This window comes from Amphiura filiformis, chromosome 12 (assembly GCF_039555335.1).
Source record: "Amphiura filiformis chromosome 12, Afil_fr2py, whole genome shotgun sequence".
NCBI lineage: Eukaryota > Metazoa > Echinodermata > Ophiuroidea > Amphilepidida > Amphiuridae > Amphiura > Amphiura filiformis.
Window position 1 is genome coordinate 24,601,462 of NC_092639.1, and position 20,807 is coordinate 24,622,268.

At 38.1% G+C, this 20,807-nt stretch overlaps 1 protein-coding gene across 1 annotated transcript in view; it reads left to right on the forward strand.

Annotated features, from left to right (window-relative positions):
- LOC140165969 (uncharacterized) overlaps positions 1–20,807 on the forward strand; it is a 221,425-nt gene that overhangs the window by 24,552 nt on the left and 176,066 nt on the right. The window contains exons 2-3 of the mRNA XM_072189329.1: positions 11,807–11,936; positions 14,732–14,804. Of these exons, the coding sequence (XP_072045430.1) occupies positions 11,829–11,936; positions 14,732–14,804 (181 nt within the window). The 5' untranslated portion in view covers positions 11,807–11,828. The remainder of the gene's footprint in view (positions 1–11,806; positions 11,937–14,731; positions 14,805–20,807) is intronic.

Consider the following 20,807-nt stretch of genomic DNA (forward strand, 5'->3'; position numbering starts at 1 on the left):
GGCTAAAGTCAATTTTCAAAAAATCATTAAAATATGAAGATCAAGAGATCCCAAGCTAATTTTTTCATTAATTGACAGAGAATTATGCCTTCTTTAATGAGTTGCTATTTTGAGAGTCAGATGACGTTGGCGCGCAGAAATACGGGCATGTAAAAATGTGCGAAAATAGGAAATTTTGACCTTTGCTGAAAAATGAGGTCTTTAATTTAAAACTTGGGATCTTGATGGCGCAGCCCGTTATGATGCTTTGAAGTTTGCACGAGGGCGCTTTTCATCAAAACACTGGATTTGCTGATTTTGTGCGCCATCAAGATCCCAAATTTTTTTCTTGCTTTTTGTGATGTAACCATTTGGAACTTCAAAAAAATGCAAAATGCAAGTTGGGATGATGATGGCGCAAGATGTTATGCCCCTCCAAAGTTTATCATTTGCAAGTAGGGATCAGAGAGGCTGAAATTTCAAGAATTTTTTTCAGCCGAACGAGGGCGCTGTGCACGCTCATATTGTGCATGCAAGTTGTTGGTGTTAATATGTACCAATATAATTTTTTAGAGAAAATTCTATTTTTTTTTTTGTATCACAACCCCCTGATTTGGGTACATAATAAGGGAGACTGGCTCTTAACATGCTATTTCTGGTGTTGGATTTCCCCATTGGGTGCTCCTAGGTGCGGGCTGATATTTTACCAGAGCGAAGGAATGAGCGCCCTCTGCCTCCCTAGCTCAGTTGCTGAACATGCCAGCTTTAGGGCGGAGGAAACCATCAGGTTCACCGGCCAGTATGTTAAAATGTCATGGCCATTGTTTTTGCTACTGTAACGATGTAGAGAGTACAGCCAGCGACACAATCATGATGAGATATTGCTCCGTTCTTTCTCCTTCTAGTTCACGGTTGTTTGATGTGATCATTTATTGTGTGACCCTTAAGGGTATCCGTAGGGAGAACACTTTGTTTTACGGCCAGGTCTGGCCAGGTGCATGTTTGTTCGCAGTCTACAGGTGTAACTAGGTTGTTGTATATTCTATAATTTTCCTGGTGTGTTAACTGTGATTACATATAGACACCAGTTTAGTGTTTATGTGAACGGGACCCTAATTTAATGAGAAAAACGCCGAAAAAGAGAGGCCCGGCAAAAGCCGATTTGCAGACCATTTTGTAGCTACAGACAGCTCGTATTCCATATAACAACTACGGAAACCGATCAGTGCCAGAAGTGTTGATTTATATTTCATCCACTTAGGTTTGGCTTAACCCACTAAAAGGTAAAACTTTAAGGCTGATCATTTTAATTATAAATGTAGTGTGTGTGTAAAAGTATATTTCTATTTCTCAAAATGGAGGAGAGCGCCTATGACTATTGTCCGTTCTGTCTACATGGTCTATGATAATTATTTTCTTACCGAAATATATTCACTTAACACAGACCACGGTTGCCAAACAAATGAGGGCAAACCGCGGGTCAAATCATTGAAAAGTCGCCCAATATTTTTTTTATCAACCGTTGGTTTCTATGAGACAAAAAACTACCAGAAGTCGCGTAAGCCAATGTTGAGAAGTCATGCAATATTTTTCTTAACCATCAATTGGTGTCTATAGGACAGGAAATTGTCGCGAGGAAAATCTTCAAAACTCATCCTATTGACCTAGGCCTATTACATCGCGGGTTTGGCAACCCTGCAATATATACAGTTATATAACATCGCACCGCATTGTGAGGTGAACGAACTGAATGTTGACATTGTATTCAGGATTTAAAACAAGAACTGTCTTTAAGTCTTTAACCAGACAATGCGGTTGGTATAAAACACAGCGTGTGATATCATGATATCAACTTCAAAATCTAAAAACAAAAGTAAAGAAATAATTTAGGGCGAAATCAATAAACAGCGTACAGCAGGTGCTATCTTGTCAATAATGATAAGAGGAACATGAAAAAAACCAGCAGAGAGCATGCACCCCAGTAAAGAGTTAAATAAAGCAAGGAAAAATCATAATGTGCAGAAGGCCTACTTTTCGGATGATATTCACAGAAACAAAAATAAAGAACTAAAGATCTAAAAACAAAAGTAAAGAAAATGAGGGCGAAATAAATAAACAGCGTACAGCATGTGATGACTTGTCAATAACGATAAGAGGAGCATGTACCTCAATAAAGAGTTTAAATAAAACAAGGAAAATCATAATGTGTAGAGGCCTACTTTTCGGATGATATTCACTGAAACAGAAAAAAAGAAATAAGTTTAAAGAATTATATATTTTCAGATTAGATAATGAACAATCATACATAAAAATGTGACAGGTGTCTGATGATATTTATACACTTCGAGCAAAAAATAAAGAACTACTTAACACGCGACATAAATAAATAGCCATATTTTATGAACGAACTGAATGTTGACATTGCGGACCAGGATTTGAAACAAGAACTGTTTTCAAAAAGAAAACGCGGTTGGTATAAAAACATAGCGTGTGCTATCATGATATAAACTTCAAAATCTAAAAACACAAGTAAAAAAATAATTTAGGGCGAAATAAATAAACAGCGTACAGCAGGTGCTATCTTGTCAATAATGATAAGAGGAACATGAAAAAACCAGCAGAGAGCATGCACCCCAGTAAAGAGTTAAATAAAGCAAGGCAAAATCATAATGTGCAGGAGGCCTACTTTTCGGATGATATTCACAGAAACAAAATAAAGAACTACGTTAGTACGTTTAAAAATTATATAATTTGAAATTAAATAATGCAAAATCATACATAAAAATGTCACATGTGTCTGATGATAATTATACACTTCGACCAAAAATTAAAAAAATACTAAACACGCGACATAAATAAACAGCCATCTATCAAGAATGACAAGAGGAACATGAAAAAAAAACACCTAATATATGAGAGCATGCACCCCAATAAAGAATTGCTTTAAAATAAAACAATGACAAATCATGACATGTGAAATGTATGTTGATACACTTATAAATAATACTCAAGGGTGAAATAAAAACACCTTATCTACCGATATTTCCACAGTTAAACATACTCAGTGATCACTTGTACTAAAACAAAAATAAAGAAATACTTCACAAATGATAAGAGGAACACATAAAAAATAAATAAGCGAGCATTTCCCAAAAAAAATTAGTAAAAGATAAAATAATGATAAAACGTACAAGAAGGGGCAAAATATTTGTCGCAAAAACTTATTAAATGCTCATTTGCTCTAAGATATTTAATGTTTGCAATTTACTCCTACTTTATCATTTATTTATTATTTATCTAGGCTTATATATCTTTTATTTATTTATCTATTAATTTATCTATTTATCAATTTATTTCAATATCATTATTATTAAGTGCCTATTTATAATGATATTTAAATCTATCAACATTATGCTTACGTCATCCAGGAGTTATTATCCCACTTGAAATCGCCATATAAACACAAATTAATAAAGAAATACCCAATGGGTGAAATAAAAAGCATGATCTATCTTTTCAAGAATGAAAAGAGGATATAAAAATATAACAGAGCATGTCCTATAAACATGATAAAGAATTATTTAAAATCGTACAAATGTGAAACATGTAATATGACATGGAATGAGCGTTTCGACAGTATTTTTTTTTGAAATGAGAGCACATCAGACACATCGAATTGCATTCTGAATACGAAGAATGTCTTTCTCATATCAAATAATTTTCATTTTTTGAAATTCACGATATAATGCAAATTTTATGACAAATTATTAAAATTTGATATTTTTCAAATTTTTGATATATAACAGTCCTCGAAGTAAATTTTATAAATCTAATGACACATTTCTTAATGTATGTAGCTGGGAGGAAAAGCCGACGATCAATTGAAAATTTTGACCTTTCATATTGAAGATATGGATTTTATTTCCCAAAAGACCTATTTTTTTTGGGGGAATCCATATCTTCAATACGAAAGGTCAAAATTTTCAATTGATCGTCGGCCTTCCTCCCAGCTAAACCTATATACTTAAAGAATGTATCATTAAATTTATAAAATTTACTTCGAGGACTGTTATATATCAAAAATATCAATTTTTAATGATTTGTCATAAAATGTGTATTACATTGCGAATTTCAAAAAATCAAAATTATTTGATATCAGGACATTCTTAGTATTCAATGCAAATATGTCTGATGTGCTCTAATGTCCCACAATAAATACTGTCCAAACGTTCATACCCCAGCCCTTAACATAAAACAAAATAAAACGGTCATGATAATATGACATTAAGGGCGAACACCACTAATGAAGCGTCTTGGTTGAAATGCACGTGAAAATTAATGTCTTTCTTTGCTCAACTTGGGGCCTTTTTTTTCCCGGCCCCTGTCTGTATAGAAAGTCAGTGGGGGTTATTTACTGGTGTGCACCCTAAAAGGCCCTTGTCATAACCAATGGTGGCGGCATGATTTTTCCCGTGCATGAGGGTTTAGGGAAAATTAAATTATATGTCTAAACTTGAGGTTGCATGTGTAAAACATGGTATTTTTTTAACGCATGTTTGGGGTATTGAAATGATATTTTTTTGGCTTGCACAATCATGGTAACGATCCATGTCATACATAAGAGATTATAGGACATACAATACTTGGTAGGCCTAATGATAATGCGTAAACTTTGTACCTGTTAGGGAACTGAAATCAGACTGAAAACACAAACGTCATTCGAGGCTCTGTCTCACCAGTTGCATTTACAAGGCCCTTGTTATAACCAGTGGTGGCGGATGATTTTTTCTGGGGGAAGGGTCACACAAGGTTCTGAACAGAAACGTCACATACGGACCAACCCACACTACCGAGAACCGCGAATGCCGAGAACCGCAAAAGCCGAGAACCGCTCTAGTTAGTTTTTCAAACTAAATATCATGTACTACCTAATTTTAGGCTTAAACAGCTAAAAGCGGTATCATGCTAATGTATATAGATGCTTTTGAGTCATTTTCAACTTTATTTTCCCCTTATTTACAACATTATTCACTTTCAAAGCATTTTTTAAAGCCTTTTCGGATATAAAATGTATCTATTTATTACAAGATTGGTGGCGCTATTTAGTTACTGGAAATTACTCTTTCAAGTTTTTAATACAAATAATTCCTGTTATATTTTCATGAAATATGTTTATAAAATGTCCTTGTTGCCTGTGTCACCTATTTCATCTGTTTTAACGGCAGTATTGGTTACTTACCCCTTGCAAATTACCAAATATGATTTAGGATAAATAGCGCCACCTATAGTTTGCATTTACTTAATAATGAAGCCTATTCCATATACATCAAACAACCGTGAGTTACTCATAATTATGGTGTTCATGGCATTTGTTACGTTAGGTTTAATACCAGGTCTTTCAAGAGCACTTGTGAGTTATGTTCCGGCCGGAATTTGTCCTTAAACTGCTGGAGAACAGTGCGGTAAGATCGGGTGCTGTTTTTCTGGTAGGCTAGTTTAGTTCCAAGGTCCCTTGCCATGAACATCAAAACTCCATCTTCATTTTCATGAGTATTCTAAGGGGTCAAGGACACGGAGGCACGGAGGAGTTGGTCTGGTCATGTCCAAGCACATTCACAGATATCTTAGGAGTTTTGAAGCTGTTTCCGAGAGGATACTATTTGAAACATTCCATGGCAACCCTCAGTTTAGCATCACTGTTGTATATGCACCCACTGAGTGCGCAACATCTTCTGACAAGGAGGAATTCTATTCATCTCTATCTGACCACCTGGATGGTATGAAAAGGCACAGCATCCATCTCATCCTCGGCGATTTTAATGCCCGAATAGGAACAGATAGTCATCTTTCCCTGGGGTCATTGGTCCACATTGCTACCATGATTCAACCAATAACAATGGTGAGCGTCTGGTCAACACCTGCCAGGAGTACAATTTCAGACCGGCCCAGATGAGATTCCCGCAACCCAGGAACCGTCTCTGGACTTGGACCCATCTGGATCAACCCATGCGCAGTTAGACCACATACTAATAAACAGCAAGTGGGTAAATTCTCTCCGCAACTGTCGAGCATACAACTCAGTAGAAGTGGACTCCGATCATCGTATTGTGAGCATCCATCTAGCTGCCAGTCTGCGAACTAGCAAAGGAAAACCTTGCAAGAGACCAGAAGAAAATTCAACTGGAAGAAGTTGCAAGATCCTGATACAAAGGAGGAATTTCAGCTGGAGCTATCAAACAGATTCCAGATCTTGAGCATGGATGACACCACACCCATCTCTGATAGGTATGAGACCTTCGAAAGAGCGGTTCGTGAAGTTGCTGAGAAAGTTATTGGAAAGCAAGAGCCATGCGGACTACCAAGTTGGTATCAGATGCAACCATCAGACTTAAACTTGATGAGGCCAAAAAGCGGTACTCCATTTCAAAGTCTCGTCAATCTCGAGAAAGATGGAGGAACTTGAACACCAGCCTTAACAACTTGCGACCCTCAATAAGCAGATGGAAGATCTGAAGCTGGCCGACGAGGTGGGAAATTATACCACCACCTGGAAAATTATATACTCGCTTTCTGGGAAGAACTCAAGGAAAGGGGTGAAAGTCAAAAAGAGAGATGGATCAGCTCCAACCAGTGACCATGAACTGCTTGAGGAATGGAAGGAATATTTTAGCTCACTCCTTAACAACGACGGTGGCACAGCAGCTTCAGAACTTCCTGTACCAGCTGTTGAAGATCTTCCTATTATCACTGAGCCCCCAACTCGTGAAGAAGTAGTCGAAGCAATAGGAGCCATGAAGACCAACAAGGCAGCAGGATTGGACTGTGCTATAACTGCAGAAGCACTTCAGGGAGGAGGGGATAGCATGATTGATATGATTCTCGAATTCTGTATAGAAGTATTCTCAATGCTGACACCGCCACGTCAATGGGTTATACGAATGTAATCATTCCTCTACCAAAGAAAGGTGACCTCTCTCTCATGACAAACTACCGTGGTATTTCGCTTATGTCCACTGCCGCAAAAGTGTACAACAAGATCCTTCTGAACAGGATCCGACCTCAAATTGATCCTTTACTGAGAAGCAACCAGACTGGCTTTAGATCGAGTCGCAGCTGTGCTCAGCAAATACACATTGAGGAGGATCATAGAAGGCTTCAAGGAGTACCAACTTCCCTTAACAGTCACTTTTGTGGACTTCAAAAAAGCCTTCGACTCCATCAACAGGTCCGTCATGTTTTCAGTGCTGCGGCATTATGGAATACCAAAGCTTGTGGTCAATGCCATCCAGGTGCTCTACAAAGACTCGAATAGTGCCGTTATGGTAGATGGCAGTATCTCAGAGCCTTTCCAAGTAACAACTGGAGTGCTTCAGGGTAATGTGTTGGCACCATTCCTGTTCATTATCCTGGTAGACTACCTTCTGATGAAATCAACTTCTGGAATTGACACTGGAATTGTTACCTACCCACGTCGGTCAAGCAGGTATCCTGCCAAGATGCTGAATGACCTGGATTTTGCTGATGACATTGCCCTGCTGGAATCTTCCATAGCCCGGGCCCAGTCACAGCTTACTAGGACTGCAACTGCAGCAGCAGATCTAGGCCTTGTCATCAGCGCACCTAAGGCAGAATATTATGACTGCAAACTGTAACGCCCAACCAGCACTTGAAGTCTATGGTAGTACCATCAACCAAGTCACAGACTTCAAGTATTTGGGTTCCAAGATGGGCTCTAGTGTTGGAGACCTAAAAAGAAGAAAAGCACTAGCCTGGGCAGCTTTCTGGAAACTGGAACGCCTTTGGAGAAGCCCGTCCCTGCCAATCGAAACAAAAATCAAGCTGTTTCAGACAACGTGTGTTACTGTCTTTCTGTACGGGTGCGAGTCATGGGTAATTACCAAGGACATGGAAAACAAGATCAATGCATTTGCAACATCTTGCTACAGAGTCATGTTAAACATCAAACGTGTGGATCGGATTCCAAATGAAACCATCTACAACCTGACCAACACCACTCCACTGGTTGCCAGAGTCAAGATTCATCAACTCAAATTTCTCGGCCATATACTGCGTCTTGAAGATGGCGAGCCTGTGAAAGAATATGCCCTTTATATTCCACCACATGGGAAGAGGAAACCGGGACGGCCACGCACACTGTACTGGGAGATACTGAAGGGATGCTGCAGCCAAACAAAATTGTTTCGCTTGCCCAAGATCGCATTAGTTGGAGAAAGCTTGTAGTCGCCTGCTCCGCAGCCGACTGATGATGATAATAATAATAATAATAATAATAATAATAATAATAATAATAATAATAACACTAATAATAATAATAATAATAATAATAATAATAATGATAATAATAATAATAATGCATTTATAACGCGCCATCTATCCAGACAATCTATTCCGAGGCGCATACATTGAACAATTAAAAATTAACACACAATTATAAAAACAGTCACATAGAAGTCAATTGTCATACGCGATCTTAAACAGATGAGTTTTGAAAACATCAAGTGAATCACAAAAATGAAGATTCAAAGGAAGCAAGTTCCAAAGTGTAGGTGCACAAGTATAGAAGGCCCGGGCGCCAAATGAAGAAGTCCTGAACTGAAAGACGCTTAACCTAGGAGTAATGGTGATTGATAATTAGTATAATATTTTTAAATGTCCGAAGTGAACTATAATACGGTATAGGCCTACACTTTTTCTTGAAAGTTGCTACATTATATTAATATACTTATCATAATAATGATATCGGCATAAGATGCATTTAGGGGGAGGGTAATGTCCACTTTTTTACTTCAAAGCCAAATTATATGCAAAAACAGGTCTACATTTCCGAAAATCCAAACGCCTGGATGCCATTAATTACCGCTGCCCACCCAGTAAATTATTTTCCATAATTTGAGGGCAAAATAAATTAAATTGCCCACCCAGTAAATTATCCTTATTCACCTCTATCATCTTGGTGGGTTATTTTTCGGCCGTCCGGATTTCGGGCGGTTGTCCTTTGAGCCACGAATCTCCCTTTTTCTCAAATTATATCGAACAGATCCCTCGTCAATATTCAATAATCTTGCAATCTAATCTTAGATTTTCCATCACTATGATATGGCCACATGTTTTGAACTCGCCACCCTTAGCGTTACATCACAAATATTATGAATTTTTACACCAATCAAGTTTCAAATTAGAATATCTCCACAACTATCAACCCTAAACTAGCAAAAGTATACATTTTGGAAAGCTGAAGGCAAAAGCAATTTAAATATACACATTTCAACTCACTGTACAGGGTGACCTTGAAGTTATACAGGGTGGAATAAAAAAAATGCAAATAAAAAATGGGTCATTTAATGCATTGCTTATTACTAACTTGTAGATATAAACTGAAAGTAAACAACATTGATTTGGTTAGAGGTTAGGGGGAGCCTACTGACTCTGGAAGAAAAAAAATCACAGCTGTTTGGTAATCTCGGAATACAGGGTGTCCCAAAATATGTTCAAATTTTTTACAATTCAACATATTTTGAACTGAAACATTTTACCCCTAACCCATACAAAAAAAGTAAGTCCATATTTAGATTCCTCATCAAATTTCCTCTCAGAAAATGTAAACTTTGACTATGATAGAATAAGTAATTAAAATTTTACAGCAACTTTTAGATTTTGAAGACATCCGCATTGCTTACTACAGTGTTTAATATGAAAACGGGTAGTTTTGTACATAAAAGTTTGCATTTTATAGACTAAACCAATCATAAAGAGTTAAAAATGATTAAAAACAATTAGCAGAATTCATAATCTTTCAAAGGAGCTCTTAACCATGTCTGTAGCCCATATGGATGCAAAGATATGATCAGTTGATTCAATGCACACACACAAAATCTTTATTTCCCATAGACTTTGCACATACCGATACCGCCTCATCCGCCACCGCCTCATCCACCACCTCGGTCATTCTGAACTCAAACAACTCTAACTCCACTATCTTAGCTGATAAACAATTCTCCTTTAGAGGTCTGTTAGGGCACTTATATAGCTACAAAATGACACCAAACACACTTCAATACCTTTTGTTTAAGCAGAGATATAACAATTTGAACGAGTCTCGATTTGGAAAAGCGTAACAACACCACCATTTTTGGGTGGCGAGTTCAAAACGCGTGGCCATATGCTTCTATCATTCCCTTCTGGTGATTGGTAATTTTTAGCGTTTTGAGCCTGATCTGATGTTAAGGGGGTACTACACCCATCGATAAATTTGTGTCTATTTTTGCATTTTTCTCAAAAACTAATAACACAGTGGTAACAAAAGTTATGTATATTATAGGGGCAAGGAATCCAATTACTACACTGGAATTTCAGTGACCCGGGCGTCATCTGTTGTTATGGTGATCGTCAAGGTCTGACATCATAATTAGCTAATTAAGCACAGCGCCGCCAATTTTCCTATGGGGATTTTGTACAGGTTTTTCATGAGATCATAAGAAAGTTTGTTTCGTTATTTTCCTGTAATGTTTTGATGTTGATAATCTGGTTAAAACTGACTAATGACGGTATTATAGATGATATTGAAGTAAATAAATAGGTTTCAAGTTAGTATTATTTACTAAAAATTCAACAATTGTTACTGCGGAAAGACATTTCAACGCGGGAGTATATCGGTAAAGAGGATGGGGGTCTTCTGGAGCTGCCAACGGTCAAAATCAAGTGTCATTCTCGGCTTTCTGGTTTGAAATTGTCTGAGAAAAAAAAATCCAGAAATGTGAGGAACTGCGTAGTCCTAGGGTCTTTCCGGGGGAGCATCCCCCTGCATAATATGGAGCATATGGTCATTTGAGTTAGGGGCTGTGCAATAATTATGTGTAGGCCTACCTCGGGGTGGTGAATTTTCAAAATAGTCTGCCAAAAATCGCCCCCCCCCCCCATTGGCCGTGCCAAAAAATCTTTGACCCCCCTTTCGATGTGCCAAAAACCTTTGCCCCCCTCCCTTTGACATGCCAAAAAGCTTTGCCCCACCCCCATTTACACATGTAAGACTTTTTGGAATCCGAATTTAAAACCTTAAATTGTCTTTTATCATAATAACGCGAGCGCAGCGAGCAGGAAATTTTGCATATTTGAACGCATTCCTAATGTTTTCCTATGCCTTTTAAGGGCGTAATATTAGAAACGGTGCTCAAAATATATGTGCCAAAAATCGATTGCCCACTCCGTCGACCTGCCAAAAATCGTTTGACCCCCTCCTTTCAACCTGCCAAAAATAATGTTTGCCCCTTCCCCTTTTGGCCTGCCAAAAAAAATCTTTGCCCCCCTATAATTCACCACCTCGGGGGTATCCCCCGGATCTTAACATTGTTGATGAAGAGCTGAAACAGTTACAGCAATGCATTATTTTACAGATTGTTATGTTCTCATAGCATTTCTGTATGTTGTTTAACGCAACTGGGATGTGAACTTATTCCTAGTCCGGTGGCAGACTAAGGTAGGTTGGTTTTGCCAGTTAAAGTGTTTTTGTTTGTTGATAAATGTTCTATGGGTGGTACAAAATCAGATTCCGAGGGGTGTAAAATTGTCACCCCTGGGCAATTCGAGATATCCAAGGTCAAAGTTTATATAGGGGTCAAAATTAAAACCTTTTGAATTATGACCCCTGCCCTGTATAAACTTTGCCCTTGGAAATCGTGAATTGCCCCCACCCCATAATCTCATTTTGTACCACCTAATAATCAGCTAAGAAAAACACTTTACCTAGCAAAACCATCTAACCCGATAAAACAATAGTTTGCAGCCGGACTATATGAATTGTTACTTTCAGACGAACATCGATCTATTCAAGCATGTCTTCATTGAAATGTGTTGTTGTTGGTGATCATATTGCCGGGATGAAAACTAAGATGTTATTGAAGGGTGCATATTATATTGATTCATGGGAATATAACCCAGTGGTAAGTAGGCGCAACATGTACAATGCATGATATTTTCTGCCTTTAACTACTCCCTCTTCCAGAAAAATACAGCACTAATGTTTTGGGATTAAAAAAATATTATCCTGTTTTGCCAAATAAAACATAGCTAAATCTTAATTCTTTAGTTAATCTTAACTAGCAATAAAAGTCAAAGTTTACTATCTGGCCAATTTTTGGAAATAAGGGCCAAAAACATGTGTTTTAGGGTGTTGTTCGTATGCTGTGACAATCAAGCCCAAAGACTTGTACTAAGACTAATTTCAGTTTATGCATTCTAATTTTTGGAAAAGACTTGTTTCATTCTTATAACCAACCATTTAATTAAAGTAACACAAAAAAGTGAAAATTGGAGAAAAATTTCGGCATACACTCAAAATTTTGAATGCTTAGCTTGCTTATTTACTTATTTTGGGTGGTTTTCCCGAACCACGACAGCTTTCCATATCCTCCTGTCCTGCATCGCCGTTCCCAGGTCAGATGCTCCTAGTCCAGTGTCCTGCTTGAGTAGGCCTACATCTACATATGAGGGGTGGTGGTCTACCAGTGTTTCTTGTTCCATGTTTTGGTGTCCAGGTTATCAGATTGGCAACAGGTTCGCACTTACTCCTGAAGCGTGTTCTCCTTTCTCTGATCTTCTCTGAGAGTTTGGGAAGGTCTCCATATAGCTCTTCGTTGTTTATGTGCTACTTCCAATGGATGTTGTACACTGCCCTATAAGCATTCGAGTGTAACAGCCGTCCAGCTCTTTAGCACTGAAACCCGCAGTTTTAATATAAACTGGCCCCAAGGGGGGGTAAAAGGTCATCGAACTTTACATAGGGTCAAAATTTTAAATTGTGTTAAAAACCATTCCAATATATTCCCCTAGTCACAAGGATTCAGAAAATGTATAGTTTGACCTATCTAGGACGTATTGTTCTTGAGTTATAACCAAAAAGGTGAAAGGTCACATTTTTGCCTCTTTTGGGGTCGAAAACAACAAAGTGTTCCAATTTTGCCAAAAGACGTGTCAAATTGTTCGTTTTGAATAAACAAATCAAATAAGGATAGGATTGTAATATCTTTGATGCTTCGTTACCTAGGTAACACAGCAAAATAGGTCAAGTAGGCTCTACCATTGAGGCCTATTGACCTTGACCTATTTTTACCCTATGCAAAGTTCGATGACCTTTTACCCCCCTTGGGGCCAGTTTATATTTTTGGGAACATCCTGATTATGTTTTAGGGTCGTCTTAGGAACCTGAAAAATTTGGTTTGGTTTGGTCCTGTGGTGGGTGCACAGAAAGTGGTCAAGCCGCTTCCTTACGTGTTTTGACATCTTGCTCTGTGCTGGCCATCCATGCTCCAAGATATTTGAAGTCTTTCAATCATCATCTAGCTTTGTGCCATTATTTGTGCTGATATTAACTTGTTGATCTTGGTTAAAAGACATGAACTTTGTCTTGTTGGCATTCATCTTTAAGCCGACTCTTCCAACTGATGGAAAATTGTCGCAATATCGCAGAATAGCAAATGATATGCAAATTTGCTAGTGTATCACTTTCTACTGTAATTTTCAAGTAACTTAGCGCTATTTTTACTTAAAAGGTGACAATTGCATGGTAGTGCTAATGTTATAGTAGTATATATAAATATTACAGATTAGCAGCTTCATGTGCTACACAATGCGCCAAAAGTGCATTTTATTTCAGATAGCACAATACTGCAACTATCGTGCTAGTGTGTGTTATTCATGCTACACCTATTACTTTTGTAACAGAATAGCACATCCTTGTGCTACATAGAGCTATGTATGCAATTTTATTTTAAAACCAAGAAAATCATAGGAGGATGTTTATAGCGAGAAAAAAGATCCGAAAACCGCGCAAATACAAGTGACCTTTCGGGAGTGAAAAATCAAGAAAAGTTATGGGAAAATTAATGTGAGTGTGAGATGCCTCGTTCTAATTTCTCATAGGGCCTAAACCATTTCAAGAATAGCACAATAACGCTAATATAATTCCTCCAAGTGTACTAGGAGAATTCAAAAATAGCATAATTGCGCTAATAACGCGCTATAAAGCCCAAACCATGTTAAGAATATCACAATATCATCCCTCTAGGTGTATTAGGAGAATTCAAAAATAGCATAATTGCGTTAATAACCATGATAACGCGCTATAGTATAAGGCCTAAACCATTTTAGATTCAGTAGATTTGCTTTCTCATACAAATGCATGCTCCCCCGTTTTTAAAGCTCGTATCGGATTAAAAATTCAGATATTTTGAAAAGAATAAGTAATTGAAACATAGAGCAAGTACTAAAATCAGAGCTTTTATACTTTTTGATATAAAATTATGACGCTAACTAGTTAATCTCCTATACCCACAACACAGCGCTACTTGTACGGGTCAATTACCTATGTGAGTGCCCCTGTGTTGTGTGCATACATGTAGTTAACAATAAAGCGCTCCACAGACTCCGAGTATTAGACGTAACATATCTACGTTATTTACTCTATTGCCATTCTATTTCCAGTAATGTTTAAGTTCTAACGAATGTTTGATGACGAAAAATCAATAATATGTTACATATAATATCTATCAGAAATATATTATCGATTTTACGTCATCAAACATTCGTTAGAACTTAAACATTATTGGAAATAGAATGGCAATAGATTTAACAACGTAGATATGTTACATACAATATTGTACGTACAATAAAAAGTCTGAATACTGCTTAACTTCATGATGTAATTATTTATTGGTTTTTTTGTATTCGAAATTAACAGGTATTTAATCCCGTCTCAGTGGAAATAAACATTGATGAAAACACGTATTGTTTACGACTGGCTGAAACCAGCGGTAAGTTCGTTCAGCTTGGGCGATTTCACGAAAAGTTCAAATCTGGCTCCAGAAAACATGATGCATGGAACAAGTACAAAGCAAATGAGTCAATCAATATCACTTCAACTGGGGATGTCGTTGTGCTTTATGCCTTCTGGAGTCAGATTTGAACTAATGACCTTTCGTGAAACCGCCATAGGACCAAAATGAAGGGCGTTGTAACTATGGTAATTATCGCTGATATATCATTGCGCTTAACGATGTAGGATCAGTAGCGTAGCCACCCTGAGCGTAGCCAGGATTTTGGCGTGAGGGGGCAAAGCGAAATTGTTGTCACTATTTAGAGGGCAAAGCCAAATTTCCGTCCCTATTTTTCAATATTTTTGTCCCATTTTTAGTCATTTTAAGGACACTTTACTCTTTGCCGTCCCCATTTTATCCCTGAAAATTTTCTGGGGCACTCTTCCCCCTTCCCCCTGGCTACGCCACCGGGTAGGATTATCGGCATCGGTTGCCCACTGGTCAGTGTTTGAACCCTGAGGCACTCAATATTGAGGCTTACATCCATGGAGCTATTAAAGATGGAGAAGCAATATATTATGTAAAGCATTGTTCACTTGTGCCGATTTGAAATCTGACAAGCTATTCATCGAAAGGTACCTTTTGTTTGGGACAAAGGGCTTCCGCCATTAAATCGGTAAGCTGACCCGACAGTGTATTAACGCTTTACCTAGCAGGCTACTGTCAATAAGTGATCAAACGAAAGTCGCGTAAAAGCGCCTACTGGAACGAAAAGTACCTATTGTTACCATAAAACCCAAGGGTATGATTGCCGTAAGCACAAAAAACATACATTAGCCGCTAATGTACAGTTCGTTGTCACCCCACTGACTTTAGGGGCTTCATTTAAATAAATTGAATGCGCTTGCTGAATGATTACACATCAAGGCTGCCATGTCTGCATGTCTATAGTACTGTATAATGGTAATAGCAACGTATACATGTAACATATAATAAGTAGGCCTATACCGGTATAGGCCTATATAAAAGTTGTTTCACAAATTGACATTTTATTTTATTTTAAGAAGGAGAATGTCATAAACAGTGGCGTACTTGGGGGGGGGGGGGTACTGAAGGGGCAGCTCTTCTGTGAGAGGTCTTGGGAGGGGATGAGGGAGGAAGAGGCGGAGGAGGGGATATGAAGAATGAGAGGGGGACTGGAGGAAGAGAGAAAGAGGAAGAAATGAAGAGAAATAAATAAATAGAAAGGTAAGGAAAATGATAGGAATGAGAGGGACAAAAAAGTAAGAGGGGATGGAGAAGGAAGGAGATAAGAAGAGGGAGTGATACTTAGCAAGGAAAGAATAAGTACAGAGAAAAGAAAAGAAAGGAATGACAAATAAATGTAGGCCTTATAATAATTATTATAGAAACTAATCACAGCCCCCCCCCACATAGGCCTAACACTAACAGCACTATACGCCGTAGAAGTGACGTAGTTAATCGGATTAACTACCATAGCAATAGATGAATACAATTTTGGCAATATCGCTCAGCACTACAACGTTCATGCGGTACCGATGCATTGAACCATAGATTTCAAAGAAATGCTAATCACTTGAACCTGTAAGATTAGTCTCTTTGAAAAGAGCGGTATTGTATTCAATCTATTATTTGATTGAAGACAGGTGATGAGTGCAACCTGCTGCAGTGCAGCGCGGTATATTCAAAAATTGTATTCATCTATTGCTATGGTAGTTAATCCGATTATGACGTCACTTCTACAGCGTATAGGCAGCCATTCGATGATGTCGATGCCTTTATGCGTTACGTATTTAAAACGCCCAGTCAGATGTATTTTACACCTGCCAAGCACAAGTCACCCAATTTCGAAAATTGGACGTTAAATGTACACTCTCATGAATATTGATTGGCAACATTTTCCAATATGTCAGCGCTCAAATCGGACACAATAGAACAAATAGACAATTCAGTGCGTTGCTTACATCTACATACAATCCCTATTTTTAGGTGCGAACAGCACCTGAATACATTAACCCTGTCCTACATTAACCCTGTCCTTCAGTTCGTTCGTTCGTAGCAAATGTTGCTTCATACTTTCATGCGACTTGTCGGTGAGCGGTTTGGCGCATGCGAATTGCATATAAGCGGATGCAATCAAGGCTTGTCATTCGCTGATACTTCGTGCCGCAGCGACAAGCGATAGTACTCTGAACTGCGGTCGGCGTACACGCGGCTCTATACACCGGTATAAGGGAGCACACCACCAATAACGATGGCTGGGTAGCGATTAGGAAAGATGGAAAAGAGGGCTGAAAAGGGAATTCATGAAAGATAGGCCTACATGAAAAGTTAAGGGCACCTGGTTATGGTTACGGACCGGTACGGATGGGATTATATTAAGGGATTAAGAAGACAATCACAGCACGGATGGAATTAAGGAAAGTACCGCCCAGGCCCGTGGTCAGGATTTATATTTTGGGGGGTGCTGATTTTGAAAAAGTGGACCTTTTTTTTTCAAAATTTGGACCTTTTTGGACTGGGGGCCGGATTTTGACATTTTTGGACCAAAAAGGCATAAAAAACCTCTATTTTTTCGATCTTTACGCTCGCAAATGGGACTTTTTAGGTCAAAAAGGCATAAAAAACCTCTATTTTTTTCGCTCGCTACGCTCGCAAATGCGACTTTTGGGGTCAAAAAAGGGAAATTAATGGGCCTTTGTCATTTTTGTTTGGGGGGGGAGGGGGTGCGGGGTTGCGACGCTACGGGCCTGGCACCAACACGCCTAACCGGCGCGCCGGTTAGGCGTGTGCCGCTAATTTTTATATAAGTCAAAGGCCTATGTCCAAATACTATTAAATAAAATAATATACAAACCTATGGCAACCAAGAATGTGCGGACTTAGAAACTGAAAAAAAATATGTAGGCTCATTTATCCACTATAGCCTTTTACAATAATTGTAAGTTCTTTGTAAAATTACTACACACCAAGATTACTATACTTCTTTGTGTTGAGTATCTCACATTTGTCTTTATTGCACAATGATCATGACAATAACAAAACCCCATATTTTCCCAATTTATCCTTATAAAAACAAGAATTCCTGAAAAAAATTGGTGTCAGTTCCAATTTACAATGTAATTATTATTTGAATGTAATGTTAAAGAGAAGTTTTGCACTGTAGCACTGACAAGAACATTTAGTGGTAGTTCATATATCATTAAATAGGCCCACATGTTTTGGCGCAACGTCAGCCTTCTAGTCTTCAAATCTTTTCAGAGGGCGCACCACCAAATCACTCCACGATTTATGTACCAGTGAAATTCGGTTAAAATAGTCCACCGCTTATTTGAGCTTGTTGCGGCTTTATTTTCTAAAGATATTGTCAAAATTCGCCCGTTTTCAGCTCATTTGCTTCTGGCAAGTGTCTACATGAAGGGATCTGAGAAAAAATCCCAATATTTTATTTCAGAGGTGAAGTTTTGGCGCGAATTGGAACAACGTCCGGTTTCAAAAATGAGTGATTTTTTAGGGTTAAATTTAAAATGGAGCCTTGATCTTCGGTTCGAGTTGTATTTTTTCCTGAATGTATTTTATGCTTTCTCTCCCCCACCAGCTCCAAGTACAGATAAAATACAAAAAGCTGAAAAAGAAAAAAAAAAAAAAAAAAAAAAAAGATGTGGACACCGTCGGCTTCCCCCGTGCATTATCCGCCGGTGCCATTATCGCGTGACTGTAGAAAAATGCTGCTGCCACCAGATATAGGCTAAGTAAAACAGCGTATTACTATCAAGACTTATGTTTGAAAGCTGTCCTCTGATCGATGCGTCTGAGTTTCCAGTCCATCACACTACGTGCTGTATATTAAGTCCATGTCGATATTATCAAGACAGCGATTGCGTCTGACGTCATCTGTCAAAGTCGTTGATCATGTTGATGATGACTTGCTAAGCCCGGCGGTAAACCGGGCGCCTATTTTAAGCTTATTGTTAATTTTGCACCTTCAAACCGTACAAACCATCTCAAAAGTTAGGTCTTTATAGTGGGAAACTTTCTTTAGCGAAGGCACCATGTCAACAATGCCTAGAAAAGTTGCTTTTTGCCTTGTAAAAGTACGTAATTTTTCGCCATTTCCTGGTATCAGCATGGAAGCAGGTCGATTCGGCCCAAAGCAATTCGTCCACAGTTGACTTGGCCATATGCCAATTCATGCATTGGCCCCAAGCTAAGTCAGCCACAAACCAATTCGATATTGACCAAAAGGGATAAACGATTATTATGTTAAAGCCATATTATAACATTTGATGAGCCAATTTAAACCAATATACCCTGCAAAAATCAAGACTCTAGGTGCTGTAGTTTTGTCAAAATCCGAGATTTTGAATAAAACGCCGGAACCGGCGCATTTTTATTACGATGGAATTATTAGTCGAACGCATATACGATGTTCATAACACACAGTACACGGCGTGCGGGACGGTAATATACACAACAAAGGGTCGTACCACAACATGACCGAAGGAGTGGTACGTATTGGCGACATGTGCGCTGGTAGTAAATTCCAATTTTCTTTGCTTTGCCGTAGTTGTTCGGCTCAAAAATAAAAGGGGATATATCTGACAGTGAAAGCTAACATTTTATGGCAAAGAAATGCTAATTTATTTTGTTTGAAAATGTTATAATATGGCTTTAATGAATATATGTGACCGTCCATCACGAAACAGCTGTAAAGTCGGCTGGCGGTCAATTTTGTTTTATTTCGTGTTTAGAAAATATATCACAAGCTTTAAAATGAAAAAAATCATTTGACTCCAAACGATATCCAGAAGTAAAAAACAAGGGGGTTAAGTGCACAACGTACAAACTACAAAAAAGTGACTATATCTCATTAACCGATGATCCTACAGATATGGGACCACTGACTTTTCTGTTCCTTTTTGACATATGGCACGACTCTCTAAGATATTTGGTTAAAAATTAAAAAAAGTGACTATATCTTATTAACCAATGATCCTACAGATATGCGACCACTGACTTTTTTGTTGTTGTTCCTTATGACCAAGGGAAAAGTTTGACATATCTCACGACTCTGTAGGGAATGATGTACATCATCATCATCATACATCATCATTTTATTTTCATTCAAATTGACATACAAAATATATATAAAAGACACAACATTTGAATGAAGAGATGCTCAAAAGGCCTGAAGCGAGCACCCCCTTACACTGCCTTAAGTTACAACATACAATTACACAAAGCTAACAAATAAAAGAAAAAAGAAAGATGAGAAGAACATGCAAAGAAAGAACCAATATAAATATTTATAACATTTCATATAGACATTCCACAGTTGACAGAAGATATTGATAGTTGAGGTGGAGATGGGTGGGGATGGGTGAGGTCATTAAATAATACCTAAATAGTAGATGTAATTTTTTATTAGACTTTTCTTTAATTTGTAACTTAAACTGGTTTACTGATTTTGCCATCTTTATATATTTATCAGTAATATTCCATTTCCTAGGACCGGCAGCTCACCGGAAGCCCGTGTTGTGAGGGCCACAAACTGCGGCTACGTACAGATACGCGAACGCTGCCTGTTTGTTCTTTATGACCAGAGGAAAAGTTCGACATATCACCCGACTCTGTAGGATATTTGGTTTAAAAGATAGAGGGTTAAGTGCACAAAGTACAACGAATTGGTTTGTGACCGAATGCAAGACATCAAGGCATCTAAATATACAGATTTGGTGTAAAAACAACGGTTATGGAGAAAATCACGAAATAGTTAAATTTGGCCAACTTGTTTTGTACATCAATATACAGGGTTCGAATTAGCATGTGGGCGAATTGGCTTGGGGCTGAATTGACGAATAGTATTGATATCGATATTGAAATTTTTACCCACGTGATATTTCGATATGATAGAGGGTTAAGTGCACAAAGTACAACGAATTGGTTTGTGACCGAATGCAAGACATCAAGGCATCTAAA